Source organism: Chrysochloris asiatica, unplaced genomic scaffold (assembly GCF_000296735.1).
Source record: "Chrysochloris asiatica unplaced genomic scaffold, ChrAsi1.0 scaffold00085, whole genome shotgun sequence".
In the NCBI taxonomy this organism is placed as follows: Eukaryota; Metazoa; Chordata; class Mammalia; order Afrosoricida; family Chrysochloridae; genus Chrysochloris; species Chrysochloris asiatica.
The window spans coordinates 889,497-906,171 of NW_006408603.1; the positions used below are offsets into that span (position 1 = coordinate 889,497).

Genomic DNA, 16,675 nt, shown 5'->3' on the forward strand with positions numbered 1-16,675 from the left:
GGTAATCAGATGAATAATAGCACTAGGGGGTGTGCATTCCTTAGAAAAATCAACCATTTAAGATCAAAAGGGTAGCATTTACCCAAGGACAAAGTTCAGAAGGGTTAAAAAAGAAGGAAGAAAGAAAAAGGAAAACACAAGGGGAAATGAGATAAATGATGTCACATTGTGAAGCTTGCAATTAATGACATGAAACAAACTGTATATGAAATGGTGAATGGAAAACTGACTGGCTCTGAAAATCATCACCCAATTCACAGTAAAAATATATATATTTTTAAATTCATATGAATTTGAAAAGGCCCCAAATACACCAAAAACAAAATCTTAAAATAAACAAGTTAAGAGAACTCACATTTCCTAGTTTCAAAATACATTACAAAACTACAGTGATCCAAACAATATGGTACCGGTATAAGGACACATATATAGACCAATGGACTAGAATTGAGAATCGAGAACCAAACATCCATGAAAAATTGATTCGCAGTAACAGTGCCAAATAATAGGGAAAGAATAGTATCTTCAAAAATGGTTCTTGACAACTGGATTTCCACATAGAAAAAAATATATATTTAAGTTGGACCTATACCTCATACCATGTACAAAAAATAATTCTAAATGGATCCATGACCTAAATATTAAGTGCTAAATCTATGAAAACTCTTATACAGAAACAGCAGTAAAGCTTTAGGGATCTCTTACAGGCAAATGATTCTGAGATACAAACAAGAGAAAAATAAAGGGACATTATCAAAAAAGTGAAAATACAGCTTACAGAATGGGAGAAAATATTTGAAAACTATAAGAGGGGGTTTACAAAAGTTCATGGAAAAATGGGATTAAAAGATGAGGGGAAGTTTCCACAACTTTTTAAGCACCCTAATATATCAGATCAGAGTTTAATATCCATAATATATAAGTAAGTATTAAAAGTCAACAGCAAAAAGACTAACCACCCAATTTTTAAATGGTCAAAGGACTTGAACAATTTTTTTTTCCAAAGAAGATATACAAATTAGCAATTAGCACATAGAAAAATTATCAACATCACTAATAATTAGAGAAATTAAAAATAAAACCAAAGAGGGTAAGTGCAATGCTGAGGGGTGATGGCAGGGGCTGCATCCAAGACCACACTCTGGGGCTGTTTCCCCTCACCCTACCTGTGGGTGACTTGAGCAACTTGCATCTCAAGGAAGAGAAAATTAAACCAGATGTCAATAGTGTTACTGTCGAGACCAATGCTAATACAGAGAAGACAGATGAAGAAGAAAGAAGACAGAACTTCCCAGTCCTTACTCAACAAGCTGATCAGAAGCAACCTTGTAGATAACACAACAAGGAGGAAGTCCTGCAGCAGGATCTAAACTCTCCTCTCTACTCTGTGAAGTCTTTCAAAGAACTCCACTGAAACCACAGCTTCTCCAGGGAGTCTGCACCATAAGCTTCAACCACCCCTCCAAGATACAAGAGAATGCACTGCCGCTGATGCTTGCTGAACTCCCACAGAACTTGATTGCCCAGTCTCAGTCATGTACTGGGAAAACAGTTGCTTTTGTGTTGGCCATGCTCAGCCAGCCAAGTAGAACCCACAAACAGATATCCCCAGTGTTTGTACCTCTCCCCAACATATGAACTCGCCCTTCAAATGGGAAAGTGATTGAGCAGATAGGCAAATTTTACCCTGAACTGAAACTAGCCTATGCTGTTCAAGGCAATAAATTAGAAAGAGGTCACAAAATCGGTGAACAGATTATCATTGGCACCCCTGGAACCATGCTGGACTTGTGCTCCAGGCTTAAGTTCATCAACACCAAGAAGATCAAGGTTCTGGATGAGACCGACATGATGATAGCTACTCAGGACCACCAAGATCAGAGCACCCTCTCCAGAGGATGCTGCCCAGGAACTGCCATATGCTGCTCTTCTCTGTCATCTTCGAAGACTTTGTGTGGAAGTTTGCCCAGAAACTGGTACCAGACCCAAACATTATCAAACTGAAGTGCAAGGAGGAGACCTTGGACATGATCAAGCAATATTATATCCTGTGCACTAACAGAGACAAGAAGTTTCAGGCCTTGTGTAACCTCTACAGGACCATCACTATTGCTCACGCTATGATCTTCTGCCATACACGTTAAGACAGCCAGCTGGCTGGCAGCAAAGCTCTCCAAAGAAAGCCATCAGGTGGCTCTGCTGATTGGTGAAATGGTGGTGGAGCAGACAGCTGCAGTGATTGAGCTCTTCCAAAAGGGCAAAGAGTAGATTCTGGTGACCACCAATGTATGTGCCCGCGGTATCAATGTGGAACAAGTGTCTGTCTTCATCAACTTTGACCTTTCCCATGGACAAGGATAGGAAGCCAGACAATGAGACTTACCTGCACCAGATTGGGCACACCGGCCACTTTGGCAAAAGGGGCCTGGCCATGAACATGACAGACAGCAAGCACAGCATGAACATCCTCAACAGGATCCAGAAGCATTTTAATAAGAAGATAGAAAGACTGGACATGAATGACTTGGATGGACTGAGAAAACTGCCAATGAGAAGATCCCCTGGGACTAGTGTTCCCTCTGGGCACTCCCCACACGGGAGAAAGTGCTTTCCTGGCACAGACCCACAGTCACCAGAGACGAAGACATGAATAGAATACGCTACCAACCACATTTCAATTACATTTGGACTTGACCCCCCAAAAATTGTGCAAATAATGGGGGAAGGTAGAAAAAAATTATTTACACAAACTTTTCAAGATTGGGCATGAATACATAAAAATGTACCTTTTGAAAATTCCATCTTTTTTTTTTTGCCAGTGTTTCCCCTGGCAAACATTTTGCAGATCAAGCTGCTGTGGCTTATCACTGGCCCTGGGCTTCCCCGTGGCCCCTGGTGCTTTTCCGGTTACTAGTATACAGGCCTACCTGGAGCCCTTGTGGAAATAAAAGAAATGGAGTAAAAGGGGACCTGGAGAGAGAGGCCCCACCCAGCACATGTCTGGAGTGTGGGGTGAGACAGAATAGGGAAGCTATGGGCTGCTGTTCTGACCCTGGAGAGATACAGCTCCCCTGAAGTCTCTCTCTCCTGAAGCCCTTCTCTCCTGTGATCACAGCAGGAAGGGCTTTGAGAAGTCAGGACCAAGGTGCCAAGCTGGGACTTCTATGTCTCAGGGCCATGGCCTGCTCTCTCCTCAGCAGGTGCACTAGATACACACTCTTTCCTCAGCAGGTATACACATGTGATTATTGTGGGTCCTTTGCTTGTGCTTGAGCAAGTACTGTGGATTCTATGTGGAACGTTAGTGGTAGCTGTGGCTCACCACGAAGGCTGGTCTTACAGGCAATGGAAGCAGCTCTTTTATATCCCTAACATCAACATGATCCCTTAGTAACCCAAGAAAAGAAAAGGTGATCTGAGTTCTGGATCCTCATTGAAAATTCTAGTCTTATGTCTCAAATGGCCAACCTCAAGGACAGCAGTAGTCACAAATTCATGCTGTCTCCAGATGCCTCTCAGAGCTGGGGAATGCTTTCAGATAGCTGACATCTTGATTGTGAAGGGATTCTGAAAGTCTGTGTTCATACTCCTTGGAATACAAATGGCAACAACTAAATAGCTGGTGGTCATTCATCTGCCTCAGTCAAGACTAGATACCAAAGCCTATGGTCCAACCTTAATTAGCATATTTGTGCAGAGTAGAGAAAATAATAGTAATGAACATACCTAGCCAAAGCTGGAGTCCTGCTGTGACGCTATGGGTTAATGCACTGAACTGCAAAATCTGTTCAAACTGCAAGGTTCCTGATTCAAGCTCACCAGCTGCTCCTTGGAAACCCTATCTATACAGGGTCGCTACAGGTCGGAACTGACTCGACAGCACTTAACAACAACAACAGCCAAACCTATCAGTACCTACAGAGTGACAGCACAGGTGAGCATGGCAAGAACAAGGTGAAAGCCCAGCCAAAAGCAGCCCTTCAACACTTTGACCTTGATGAAGAATGGGCATTTTACCTAGGACTAGACATGCAAAATATGTATGATGCAGGAAACATCAAAAGAAGATGTAATACACAGAGTCCTGTACCAAAAAGAACTGGTCAGTGTTCAAACATTTCAAGAGGTGGCATATAATCAAGAACCAATAGTATCCAAGGAAAAAGTTCAAGCTGCACTGAAAGCATTGGCTAAAAACAAGGATCCAGGAATTGATGGAATACAGACTGAAATCGTTCAACAAAGTGATGCAGTCCCAGAGGCACTCACTAGTAGTCTATGCCAATAAATTTGAAAGATAGCTACCTAGCCAATCAATTGGAAAAGATCCATATTTGTGCCCATTCCAAAGAAAGGTGACTCACAGAATTCAAAAATAATCGAACAACATCATTAATATATCACATGCAAGTAATATTTTGCTGAAGATAATTCTAAAACTGTTACAGCAGTTCAGCACAAGGAGCTGCCAAAAATTCAAGCCAGATTCAGAAGAGGATGTGGAACTAGGCCTATCACTGCTTATGTCATGTGGATCCTTTCTAAAAGCAGAGAGTAATAAAAATGTTTACTTTATTGACTATGCAAAGACTTTCAACTGTGTGAGTCATAACAAACTATGGATAATACTAAGAAGTATAGGTATTCCAGAACACTTAATTGTGCTCATGAGGAACCTGCATATAAACCAAGAAGCAGTTGTTTGAATAGAACACAAGGGAACATTGAATGGTTTAAAATCAGGAAAAGTGTGTGGTAGGGTTGTATCCTTTAACCATACTTACTCAATCTCTATGGTGAGCAGATAATCTGAGAAAAATGGATTCCATGAAGAAGAACATGGTATCAGGATTGTAGGAAGACACATTAACAACCTGTGATTTGCAGACAACACAACCTTATATGCTAGAAGCAAAGGTGACTTAAAAGATTTTCTGATAAAGGACTTTAGGACAGAAAACCAAAATCCTCAGAGTTGGACAAATAAATAGCATCATGATAAAAGAAGAAAAAAAAAATTGAAGCTATTAAAGACTTCATTTTGCTTGGCTCCACAGTATTCACAGTGAAGCATCAAACTCAAAGTCAAGAAATCAAATTAAATTAAGTTTCCTCAGGGATGTGGCCTACAACATCTTTTATCTAAAAAAGATAAAAGTAGCAAAAAGTGAACAGAGAAAGGGGGACCTACTACTACTATTAAGAAAGAAGAGCCAGGAGTGGAATGTGTCCTTTGGAGCTAGGGTCTCTGCACTGTGAAGCTCCTAAATCCAGGGGAAGATTGATGTCAAGACACTAAGAAATCTCCAAGGAATCCTGGGCCTACAGATGCTGAAATGGCAGCTGACAGAGAAAGCCTTCCCATTGAGCTGGCACTCGGAATTTGAACTTCTAGCCTCCTAAACTACCAGAGAAAAATGTGCGGTTTAAAGCGCAGTGGTTACGAATCGGGCTGCGAACCTTAAGGTCAACGGTTCGAAACTACCAGCGGCTCCGCGGGAGAAAGATGAGGCTTTCTACTCCCGTAAAGATTTACACCCTCGGAAACCCTGTACAGGGTCGCTATGGGTCGGACCCGACTCGATGGCACTTAACAACAACAACAACAACAAAAGTCATCTATTTGTCAAATTTCAATTACAGCAACAGCACTAAGTAACTAAGATACCTCCTATATTTAAAAGTGCTTCTATGTTGATAAGTGGTTAACATTTAAACCAGGGAATGTGCTAAACACTTGGTGGAGGTTAAAAAAAAACTAATGGAAAAAAAAATTGTATTTTCTCTTCCTTAACAACCCCAAACTATCTTATTATTTTCTAACATGACATTTTAATGAGAATACATAGTTGCACTTAAACCTCACAATTAATTACTTTATCTAAAAGGCCACAAAACCTACTTTTTCTTCTCTTTCTATTTCAAGTTGCTTCTTAATGGATGAAAGTTCATTTTTGAGGTTAGATAGTTCAATCTCCTAAAGGAAAAGAAATATGAAGTTTATAACTGCTTCCATCTATTTTTAAGACAATGAAAATGTCAAGCAAACTTCCAAACTAGTTAAACCAGAGTTTATAACAATTCATTTGAAATTTTTCAAAAATACATTGGAAAACCACTTAACTAGAATCTCCATGTGATCCTTTTCAAAGCTAAGACTCTATGATTCTATATAGCTCAAAACTTATGGCTTTATTTAATGTTTTTCTTTACCACTAGTCATAGTAACATTATGAAAATTTTCAAAAATAAAATTTCAAAACTCTATTGGAAATACATTTAACTCCATATGATCCCTTTCCAAGCTAAGATTCTATGCTAATATATAGATAAAACATTGTGATCTTACTTAATATTTTTCTTTACCACTAGCATGAAAATTGACTTTTACTGCACTTCGTTATATATCTCACCAAAAATGCTTTGACTGATGACTGTTCTTGTTCTTTGCTTTTATAAAATCCTAATTCTGAGTCTCTTTCTTCAACAATTTTATCATATTGGTGCTATATTAAACACAGAAAATATTTTGGTTATATTAAAACACAAATATATATTAATAGGAGTGGTATATTCCAGTACATTTAATATTTAGATAGAAATATATTTATGAATTCTTTAAGCATATTTATCTTTTAAATATATAATTCTCTATTGTATTTTTTTAGTCAAACCTAAGCATTTATTATGAAATTATTAATTAGAAATAATTCATATTAGTTGGGAACCTTCAGTTTAACCATTTTTAAAATAGGCTAGCAGGATCAAGAGTTTTTACAGCAATGTTCAGTTCCAGATCTGGAGCAGGAAATACAGGTGAACCTAGAATATCTCATCATAAGAGAAAGTAATCAGAGATTGCAAGGGTCAACCTGGAAAAGGCTGCTACTAGTCAAAGCTGGGCAATTTTTATTATCAACAAGGATAAAAAGTATACTGGACTGAAATATACCAAATCTGTCTAGATCTATGAGTTTTCAATGCTACTTACAGTATTTTTCTTAATCCTCATTGGTTACCTCATAGTAAAGCCATATTCAAGAAAAAGTTGTAAAGATGAATAGGTCAGTATAACCCAATATCTCCCCAAATCTTTGTTGTTGTTAGGTGCCATTGAGTTGGTACCAACTCATAGCAACCCTATGCACCACAAAAAGAAACACTGCCCAGTCCTGGGCCAACCTCACAATCATTGCTACGTTTGAGCCCAATGATGTTGCCTCTGTGCCAATTCATCTCATTGGGGCTCTTCCTCTTTTCCTCCCACCCTCCACTTTATCAAACATGATATCCTTTTCTCCAGTGACTGGTCCCTCCTGACAATATGTCCAATATATGAGAGACAAAGACTGGCCATCCTGGCTTTCAAGGAGCACTCTGGCTGTACTTCTTCCAACACAGATCTATTTGTTCTTTTGGCAGTACATGGTACTCCAACACCATAACTCAAATGCATCAATTCATCTACCATCTTCCTTATTCACTATCCAACTTTAGCATGCATATGTTGTTGTTGTTGTTGTTGTTGTTGTTGTTGTTGTTAGGTGCCATCGAGTCAGTACTGACTCATAGCGGCATTACACACAGCAGAACGAAACACTGCCCGATCCTGGGCCAACCTCACTACTGTTGCCACGCTTGAGTCCATCGATGCTGCCACTTAGCCAATCCATCTCATTTGGGGGTCTTCCTCTTTTTCTCTGACCCTCCACCATACCAAACATGATATGCTTCTCCAGAGACTGGTTACTCCTGACAATATGTCTGAAGTATGAGAGACGAGGTCTGGCCATCTTGGCCTCTAAGGAGCATTTTGTCTGCATTTCTTCCAAAACAAATCTATTGGTTCTTTTGGCAGCCCATGGCACTTTCAATATTCTCCTCCAGCACCACAACTCAAAAGCATCAATTCTTCATTCAGAATCACAGCAACTCACTAGCCACCACAGTATGACAAACTAACAGACGAGTGGTGGAGCATGCATATGAGATAATTGAAAATACCATGGCTTGGGTCAGGCACACTTTAGTCCTCAAACTGACATCTTTTCTCTTCAACACTTTAAAGAGGTCTTGTGCAGCAGATCTGCCCAATGCAATACATTGTTTAATTTCTTGACTGCTGCTTCCATGAGTGCTGATGGTTGATACAAGCAAAATGAAGTCTTTGACAACTTCAATCTTTTCTTCATTTATATGGATGTTGTTTATTGGTCCAGTGGTGAAGATTTTTGTTTTCTTTACATTGAGATGCAACCAATACATCATCAGTAAGTATTTTAAGTCCAAATCTTAAAGAGAATAAATCTTAAACCTCTAACAGAATCATTACTTAAAAATAATTTTTAGAACTAGAGGACACCCACAAAAATAATAAACTTATGTTTCTCCTCTATTCTTTAAAAAAATTAATTGATTTCATCTAGTATGTTGAACACATGTAGGGGAATGCAAATATTAAATAAATACATATCTGGGATATGTAGTTAAGTAAATATAAAAGCAGAAAGTGTTATAAAACTATTAGAAGAAACCGGAAAAAAATGATTACTTTCACCCATCAGAAATGATAAAAGAAGAGTTCCCCAAGGAAGTGATAGCCAAAGTTCATTTTTGTCTGGTTAAAACTGGAACTTGGAGAAATGAAAAATCAAGGATATTCCAGTTATAAATAGTTGCTGTTACACTTTCTCTTGCAAATCAGAATGTAATCTTGATTTCACAATGTTTTTAGCAGAAATATAGCTCAAAGACAAAGCTGCATTATATAAAAATTACCTTGTGTTTTTCCATAAGTGCTACCATTTCAGCTATTTTATGTTGACATCGGATATCAATTTCTTTCTGTAATTTTACTGCTTCATCAGCTGTTATTTTTGCTTTCTCAACCTATCAAATAACAAATATTCTTTAAATTAATGCAGAAAACAACCAATTTAATTTAAATGTAGAGAGCATGTTCTACTTATATAAAATGTAGAAATCAAACACCAGAAAATTAGAGGAACCAATTAGAAAATGCATCACTGTTTTGGTTTCTCTTAGGGCATCCTATCAAGTGTGTGGCACTGTAAGATAAGCATTGGACTTCAAATTGCAAGGTAGGTAGTTCAAACCCACCAGCCACTCCTCAGAAACCCTATACAGGGTCAATGTGAGTCAGAAACTACTTAATGTCACTTAACAACAACAACAATATTGAGTGAGATGACAGCATAACACTGTGATGATCATTTGATCTTTTCAAATAAGTATATGCTGTGGTGCTGTGGGTTAATGTGCCAAATGGCAAAGCCATTTGAACTGCAATGTCAGCAGTTCAAGCTCACCAACTGCTCCTTGGAAACCCTCTACAGGTTCACTATGGGTCACAACCGACTTGATGGCATTTAACAACAACAACGCAAAACTTAAATAATTAGAACAGTGATATTTTTACTTGGAATAGAAATGAATAGTTGTCCCTGGCATACATTTATTAAGTAGCCCTGGTGGCACAGTGTTAAGAGCTTGACTTCTAGTCAAAAGGTCAACAGTTCGAAAGGGTCTCCCTTTCCTAAGGAGAAAGATGTGGCAGTCTGCTTCCATAAAAATTTATAGCCTAGGAACCCTATGAGGCAATTCTACAAGGTCACCGAGAGTTGGAATCAACTTGAAAGCAGTAGGTTTTTTGGTCTTACACATTTATTAAATTTTTTAAAATAGTAATTTCAAAATTAAGAATTTTGCTTTTCTCTTTAAGTGCTAATTAATAAATACAGAGGTTTGGCATTACAAATTTTCAAATATATTTATGTTTTCTCCTACCTCTCCCAAAAGATTTTCTTGTGATGTCTTTTTAGCTTCAATTTCTTTTTGATAGCTAACAGTCATTTCTTCAAATTTTTGTTTGGCACATTCTAGTTCTAACTCTAATTTACTGACCTTCAAATAAAGAAAATAACATGAACATTAGTAAATATTATGTATTGGAAACACTGCATGTTCATTTTGTAATTTTGTGAGTCTTTTATCCTTCTTTTCCATATTATTTTATATTAGTTTTGAAACTACCTCCTAAGTACTATAGCTTTTGCTAATGAAAACCTTAATTGAGATACTGAATGCACTAAACAGTTTTATCATGCTGTTTTATCATAGTCTAGCCTTTAGATTTAATAAAAATTATTTTATTTCGAGTGAAGATACACACAGAAATAAATACATCAATTCACAATTTCTACTGGTTACATTCTTCAGGCTGAGCCAACTTTTTGTTATCCTTTTCAGAAAGGTTTCATCATCTTCAATATATACTAACTTATCAACCCCTAAGTTTCTCTTCTATCTTTTAGAGTTGCTCTTTTCAATTTGATTTCATATATATAATTATTGAAAAGAACACAATGCTCAAGGTGGACATTCTTTTCCAATTACGCTAAACTATTGTTTGGTTTATCACTTTGGGTGATAGTTTCAGGTTTAATAAGGTTTAAAGATATTCTCAGAGCAATGGTTTGGGAGGCTGTGGGGTCATCCAGTTTCAATGAATCTTAGAAAAAAATTTTAATGGAAATTGTGGTTGGATCATTTTCTTTATGTTTCTCATATGGTGAAGTGTATTTTATTACTCTCAAAATCTATCTTCTCCCATAAAATATGTTTTTGTACTGGACTCCTGGTGTGACACTGGATTGTGAGCCACAGGTTAGCAGTTCAAAGCCACCAGCTGGTCCTCAGAAACCTTTTACAGGGCTTCTATGAGTCAGAACTGCTCAACAGCACTTAACAACAACAACAACACTAAGCGATATAAAATAAGCAGTTATATTTTGATTTTTAATTATTTCTCAACAATATTTAAATTTTGCTTTCATTTCAGTATGTATTAGTTGAAAGGAGGAGTCAGTGTTTACTGGTTAATAAGCTTCTTTTAAATGCAATGGAAATTTTTGGAAATGTATGGTGGTAATGTTTGCACATTGCAAACAATGTCACTGAATTGCACATGCAAAAATATTGAAATTCCAAATGTTTTTATAGACATGTATTTATTTACCACAATTAAAAAGTACACATTATTTTATAGTAATTACCATTATTACCCTTAATCTTATATTCTTCTCAGTGTGTTTTCTTTTGTCATATTGTGTTGACTTTATTTATATATTGTTTATTGCCTTTCACTTCACCATTATTAACATATGGTTAAAACATACTTTTTAAAATATAAGTATACTTTTACTTATATACATGTATTTGTTTGCTGACTTCTGAAAATTAAAGTTAGTTTATTGTCAAAAAAAAAAAAAAAAAAAGTATACATTAATACATTGAGAACCACTACTTCCTATCCACAATTCAGAAACTATTTATTGAGTACTTCACATCCCTTAGGGTTGCTAGGAATTGGGATCATTCGTTTACATGTCAGTCATTGTTCAAGGAATTGGTAATAAAATGACAAGCAAATATGATCCTGATATCATGAAACACACATTCTAGAGCTTAGATTATTTGGGTTTTCTACATAATGATTCTCAAACTCTTTCTGCAGCAAGATAAGCACATAAGGAGTTTGTGAGGGAGGTGTTTAATATATATTCCCAGTCTCTACCCTAACTCTACTCAATCTCAATTTTCAATGTGTGAGTACTCAATTACAATAAAAGGATTTATTTCTACATTTGCAAAAGATGACAATTTTTTAAGATAACTACTACAGTAATAACATAGATTAAAATTCATAAATTCTTATCTATTTACTAGTTCTTTAAAATAATAAAGATACAAAATACCTTTATCTCATAAACATTCAGTTGCTTGTTTTCTGCTGTATTCTTTTTTTTTAAGGCTTTATTCTGTAAAAGTTAAAAATAATTATCTTTAGTACCAAAATGATTCTAACTTACTCTGGTACTGACCTAGACTGAAATTACTATAGAGAAGGAAAACAGTATTGTCTAAAACTGTAGTAAAAATATTACAGTTTGATTTTTACAGTATTTAAATAGTTCCTACCTCCTGCTGGAGTTCTTCAACATATTTGCTTTTATTTTCAACTTGCTTCCTTAAATTGTTACACTAAAAAATACAAAGTTATAGTTATTTTATTCAACAGTTCAGTCAAGATCACCAACTTCAAACTAATTAAAATATTTGTTGTTGTTAACTACCGTCGAGTTGGTTCCAACCCATAGTGACCCTGAACAGGGTTTCTGAGGCTGTGAATCTTTACAGGAGTAGAAAGAAAGCCTCATCTTTCTCCCGCGGATCAGCTGGTAGTTTCGAAATACTGACCTTACGATTCGCAGCCTGATTCGTAACCACTACACTCCCAGAGCTCCTATTCACCTCAAAAATCATGTTTTTAAGTAATTTAATTAATATAAAAACTGAAGTGAAAAAGTAAAGTTTTAATAGAGACTATTACAATGCAAATTTGAATTCTTAACATTTCTTAATTTACTTAAAGGACATACAAATTCAACTACTTCATCCAGTAACCTTAATCCAGTCTTGCAGAGTCCTGGTGTGACACTGTAGGATAACCACTGAACTGCTAACTTCAAGGTCGGCCTTTCCAACCTACCTATCGCTCCTCAGAAACCCTACACAGGATTGCTATGAGTTTAAACAAACTCGACAGCTCTTAAGAACAATGCACTTTTTGGACAATGCTATGTTGTTGTTGTGAAGTACTGTCGAGTCAGTTCTGACTCATAGTAACTTTATAGAATTCTAAGGAGGTACTGGGGAGTTTGAATAGCCAACCCTGCAATTCAAACCAACCTTGCAGTCCAGTACATTATCCCATAGCACCACAACAGGACTCCAGGACAACCCTATATAAACTCTGAATTACAGTAATTGGATTATGAAAAAGCAGCAATCAGTGATAAAAATAATTCTAGTTCATATTCTTTGTTACTCATAATCTCCCACTTCTCATTTCTGAAATCTCATTTACTTGTTATAATTTGGAGAAGTGGAGTAATATGATACTCTAGCCACTCTATCTTCTCACCACTACATTCCAATTCTCCTTATGGAAATATCAGTTAAACCACTTTTTTCTATCTTACTTCAAGGAACCATATATAACACCTGGGTGTATATGCAGAACTGGATTGTTATTGTTGTTAAGTGCTGTCCTGTTGGTTCTGACTCATAATGACCCTGAATAGGCTTCCAAGTAGCAGCTGGTGGGTTTGAACTGCCAACCTTGCAGGTAGTGGTCCAATGCTTAACCTACAGCACCACACCAGGACTCCATAGAACTGGATTAAGAGACATTATTACAAGTAATGTTTGGTATACCAAAAAGTAGCACAGATTTCTAAGGGATCTTTAAAAAAATCACTGGAATATGGTGGCAATATGTAAACTGTTCTATTACCATCAAATCAGGCAAAAACTTCAAGAGAAAAAAGTCTCTCTCATTAGCACAAAATACTCTGAGCATTTTTATTGCCACACTCACATGCAGTCAGAGTCAACTCATTCTGAAAGTGAATAATACATGGCACAGCTGTTTACAAGTGATTTAGTTCATATAAATTTTATATGCGGTGAAAGTAGTCTATATCTTAAATTTTTTTTAAAACTGAGGAATAAAAATTATACAAAGATGTGCAATATTTTGTTAATTTTCATGCCAATATGACTGGCATAAACATATCATATGGTGAAATACTTCTGTACACAATTTTTACTTACAAAAAAATCCAAGATTTCTTGTTTTTGCAGAAAGACCACCTAAATACTCTAAATTACATCCTTGCTAAAAATAAATTTAAAATATATATTTATAGTACTATAGGGAGCATAAGGAACCAATAGCAAAGTGGGAATGTGTTGGGTTGCTAATCCCAAGGTCAGACGTTCGTTCAAAATTGTAGCAAAAAAAAAAAAATTCCTTTTCACTATGATGTGGATTTTTTGTAAAATATATATATTTTTAAAATTTTAAGTATATCAACAAGCTGATTAAAAAGTATGGAGTGTGTGGTGATTATACTGTTAAAGTGATTTTTATAAGTTTGGGCAAGCACCAAGGTCAGCATATACCCTAAGAGTATCTGTTAAACCTACCCAGGGCAAACGAGAAAAGATAAAATTTAGGACTCATGAACTGCAAGGTTGGTGGTTCAAACTTACCAGCTGCTCCTTGGAAACCCTATACAAGGTCACTATGAGCTAGAACTGACTTGAAGACACTTAACAACAACAACACAGGAGTTCTAGAGTTCTGGTGTGGTGCCACAGAATAACTCAGAATAACACAGAATAACCTCAAGGTCAGAGGTTCAAAGGCACAAGCTACTCTTTGGAAACCCTATATAGAGTTCCTATGAGTTGGAACCAATTCAACAGCACTTAACAAACAACAACAACAACAGAAGAGCCCTGGTGTGGAGCTGTAGGATAAGCACTGGACCACTAGGCCACTTCGCAAAAACCTTATGCGGGGTCACTATGAGTCAAAACTGACTCCATGGCACTTAACAACAACAACATATATAGGGAACTCCAATAAGATAACCCTACAACAACAATCCCCTTTAATTGACAAATGGCTGAATAAATCGTTATATCTGTGAAGTATTTTGGTGTTGTTGTTAAGTGCCGTCAAGTCAGTTCTGAACAGCAGCTAATGGGTTTGAACCACCGACCTTGTAGCTCAAACTGATCTTGCAGAGTATTGTCCTGCAGCATCACACCAGGACTCCATTAAGTACTGTTGTTGTTGTTGTCAAGTGCCATCGAGTTGAGTCTGTCTTGAAGCAACCCTATATAGGGTTTCCAAGGAGCAGCTGGTGAGCTTGAACCTCTGACCTTGCAGTTCAAACGGTTTTGCAGTCTGCCACATTAACCCATAGCACCACACCATGACGCCCCATGAAATATTACAAAGCCATTAAAAAGAATGGACTGAGACTATAACACATAGAGAGAAGTCCATGAGCTACTGCATGAGTAAAGGAATACTCTGAAAAGTATGCATAATGTTACTCCACTTTTGTAAATTAACCATGACCAGAAAACCTTGTGTGTATGCATGCATATGTAAAAAAATATAACTAAGTAAATAAATGTATTATACCTCTATCTGTATCTATCTATCTGTCGTGGAAAAAAACAAGAAACGATACACCCTAGAGTCTTGACATGGTTACCTAGGATAAATGGAGTTGAGGGACAAGGATTTTTTTGTGTGTGTAGATAGGGGAAGGGGATGAAAAAGATGAGAGCCCTAAAATTTTATATGATCACATTTATGCATTTATGTAAGTAAAATATATGCATACAGAAATTTACATCATTTTAAAACCTCATTTCTTTTTAAACTAATGTTGATTGCTTTTATAGGCCTCAAATTACTCCTCTTCTGTTGAAATCAAATCATCTTTTGGCTCCTGGTGTGACACTGTGGACTAATGAGCCAGACCGTAAAGCCATTTGAACTGCAAGGTTGGCAGTTCAAGCTCACCAGCTGCTCCTTGGAAACCCTACACAGGGTCACTATGGGTCAGAATTGTCTCAACAGCACTTAACAACAACAACATCATAAAGGCAGAAATTCAAAGGACTACATACTCATAAAAGCATAAAGAAGAAATCTGTCACAAAGAAGAAAATTTTAAGGAATCGTGTGTCTTGAGTAAAAGGAATAAAATACTCTAAGAAATAACAATCATGAACTGGTATTACATGGGTTATTATCGGCTGAAATCATGCTATCTTTTTTTGGATCCAAAACAATTTCAAATAGAGAATTAATTTAAAATGTTTCTTGTTGGTAGTGCTCTCAAGAAAATTATTTTGGAAAGATGACAACTTCAACATAAACCTCAAGGAATTCCCATAGATAAAATTCCAAGGAATCATAAGAAACACAAAGAAGTTAAGGCTCAGTGAGTGAGTAAAAGCTAGTAGGAAGAGCAGAGAACATAATTAGACCTGAAAAGACTTCAAACACAAAAATTATCAGACACAGAATATAAAAAAAATTTTTTTTTAATTAAAGACTTGGGAGAACAAACAAGATGGTGGATTGGGTGGATGTGCAGTAAAGGATCTCCGCCAACAACAACACAGAATACCTGACCAAGCAGGCTCAGAGGCTGGTCCCAGAACTCTGAAACACATATAAAGGAATATTTAGAAGGTTGGAAGGCTCACAGCTGGGGGAATTTGTGGCAGAAGCAAGAAATCTATTGCTTTCTAGTCTGAGACGCTCAGCTGCTCCAGGAGCCGCCATCTTGGGAGAGACCACGTGGGGAAAGGATCAGAGCGGCCACAGATGCCTGGCAGAACCACTGAGATAAAGGTGTGGACATTCTTTTCTTTTGGTATATGTTCATTGGTCCCTTGCTGTCTGCGTACCTCCATTCTGGTGACTATAGGGGTACTTGAGCTAGTGGGCACCCCAGCCCCACCCTCGGAGGGTTCTACTACGCATGCACACACATCTCCTCGAAATTTAAAGAGACAGTTTCCAATTAAAACCAAATGGTCACAGCCTGCCCTGAACTGTTTCCAACTAGAAAAAAGGCCTGAACAGGGATTGTGGAGCGGGACAAGCAAATAAAAGACAAAATAGGCTGAAAATTAAATCCTAAATTACGTCAAAACGGACCAACAGTGGTATCTTGAAATTTCTCAGGAAGAAGAGTGAATAGGGTAGCCCATT

At 36.9% G+C, this 16,675-nt stretch overlaps 1 protein-coding gene and 1 pseudogene across 1 annotated transcript in view; one reads left to right on the top strand and one right to left on the bottom strand.

Annotated features, from left to right (window-relative positions):
- The window catches only part of SYCP1 (synaptonemal complex protein 1), a 152,924-nt gene that overhangs the window by 37,838 nt on the left and 98,411 nt on the right, over nt 1-16,675 (bottom strand). Inside the window, exons 21-26 of the mRNA XM_006865869.1 lie at nt 12,001-12,063; nt 11,778-11,840; nt 9,808-9,924; nt 8,779-8,889; nt 6,414-6,506; nt 5,903-5,977 (exon numbers count right to left, since the gene is read on the bottom strand). Coding sequence (XP_006865931.1) covers nt 5,903-5,977; nt 6,414-6,506; nt 8,779-8,889; nt 9,808-9,924; nt 11,778-11,840; nt 12,001-12,063 — 522 coding nt within the window. The remainder of the gene's footprint in view (nt 1-5,902; nt 5,978-6,413; nt 6,507-8,778; nt 8,890-9,807; nt 9,925-11,777; nt 11,841-12,000; nt 12,064-16,675) is intronic.
- On the top strand, nt 1,100-2,650 carry LOC102832760 (annotated as a pseudogene).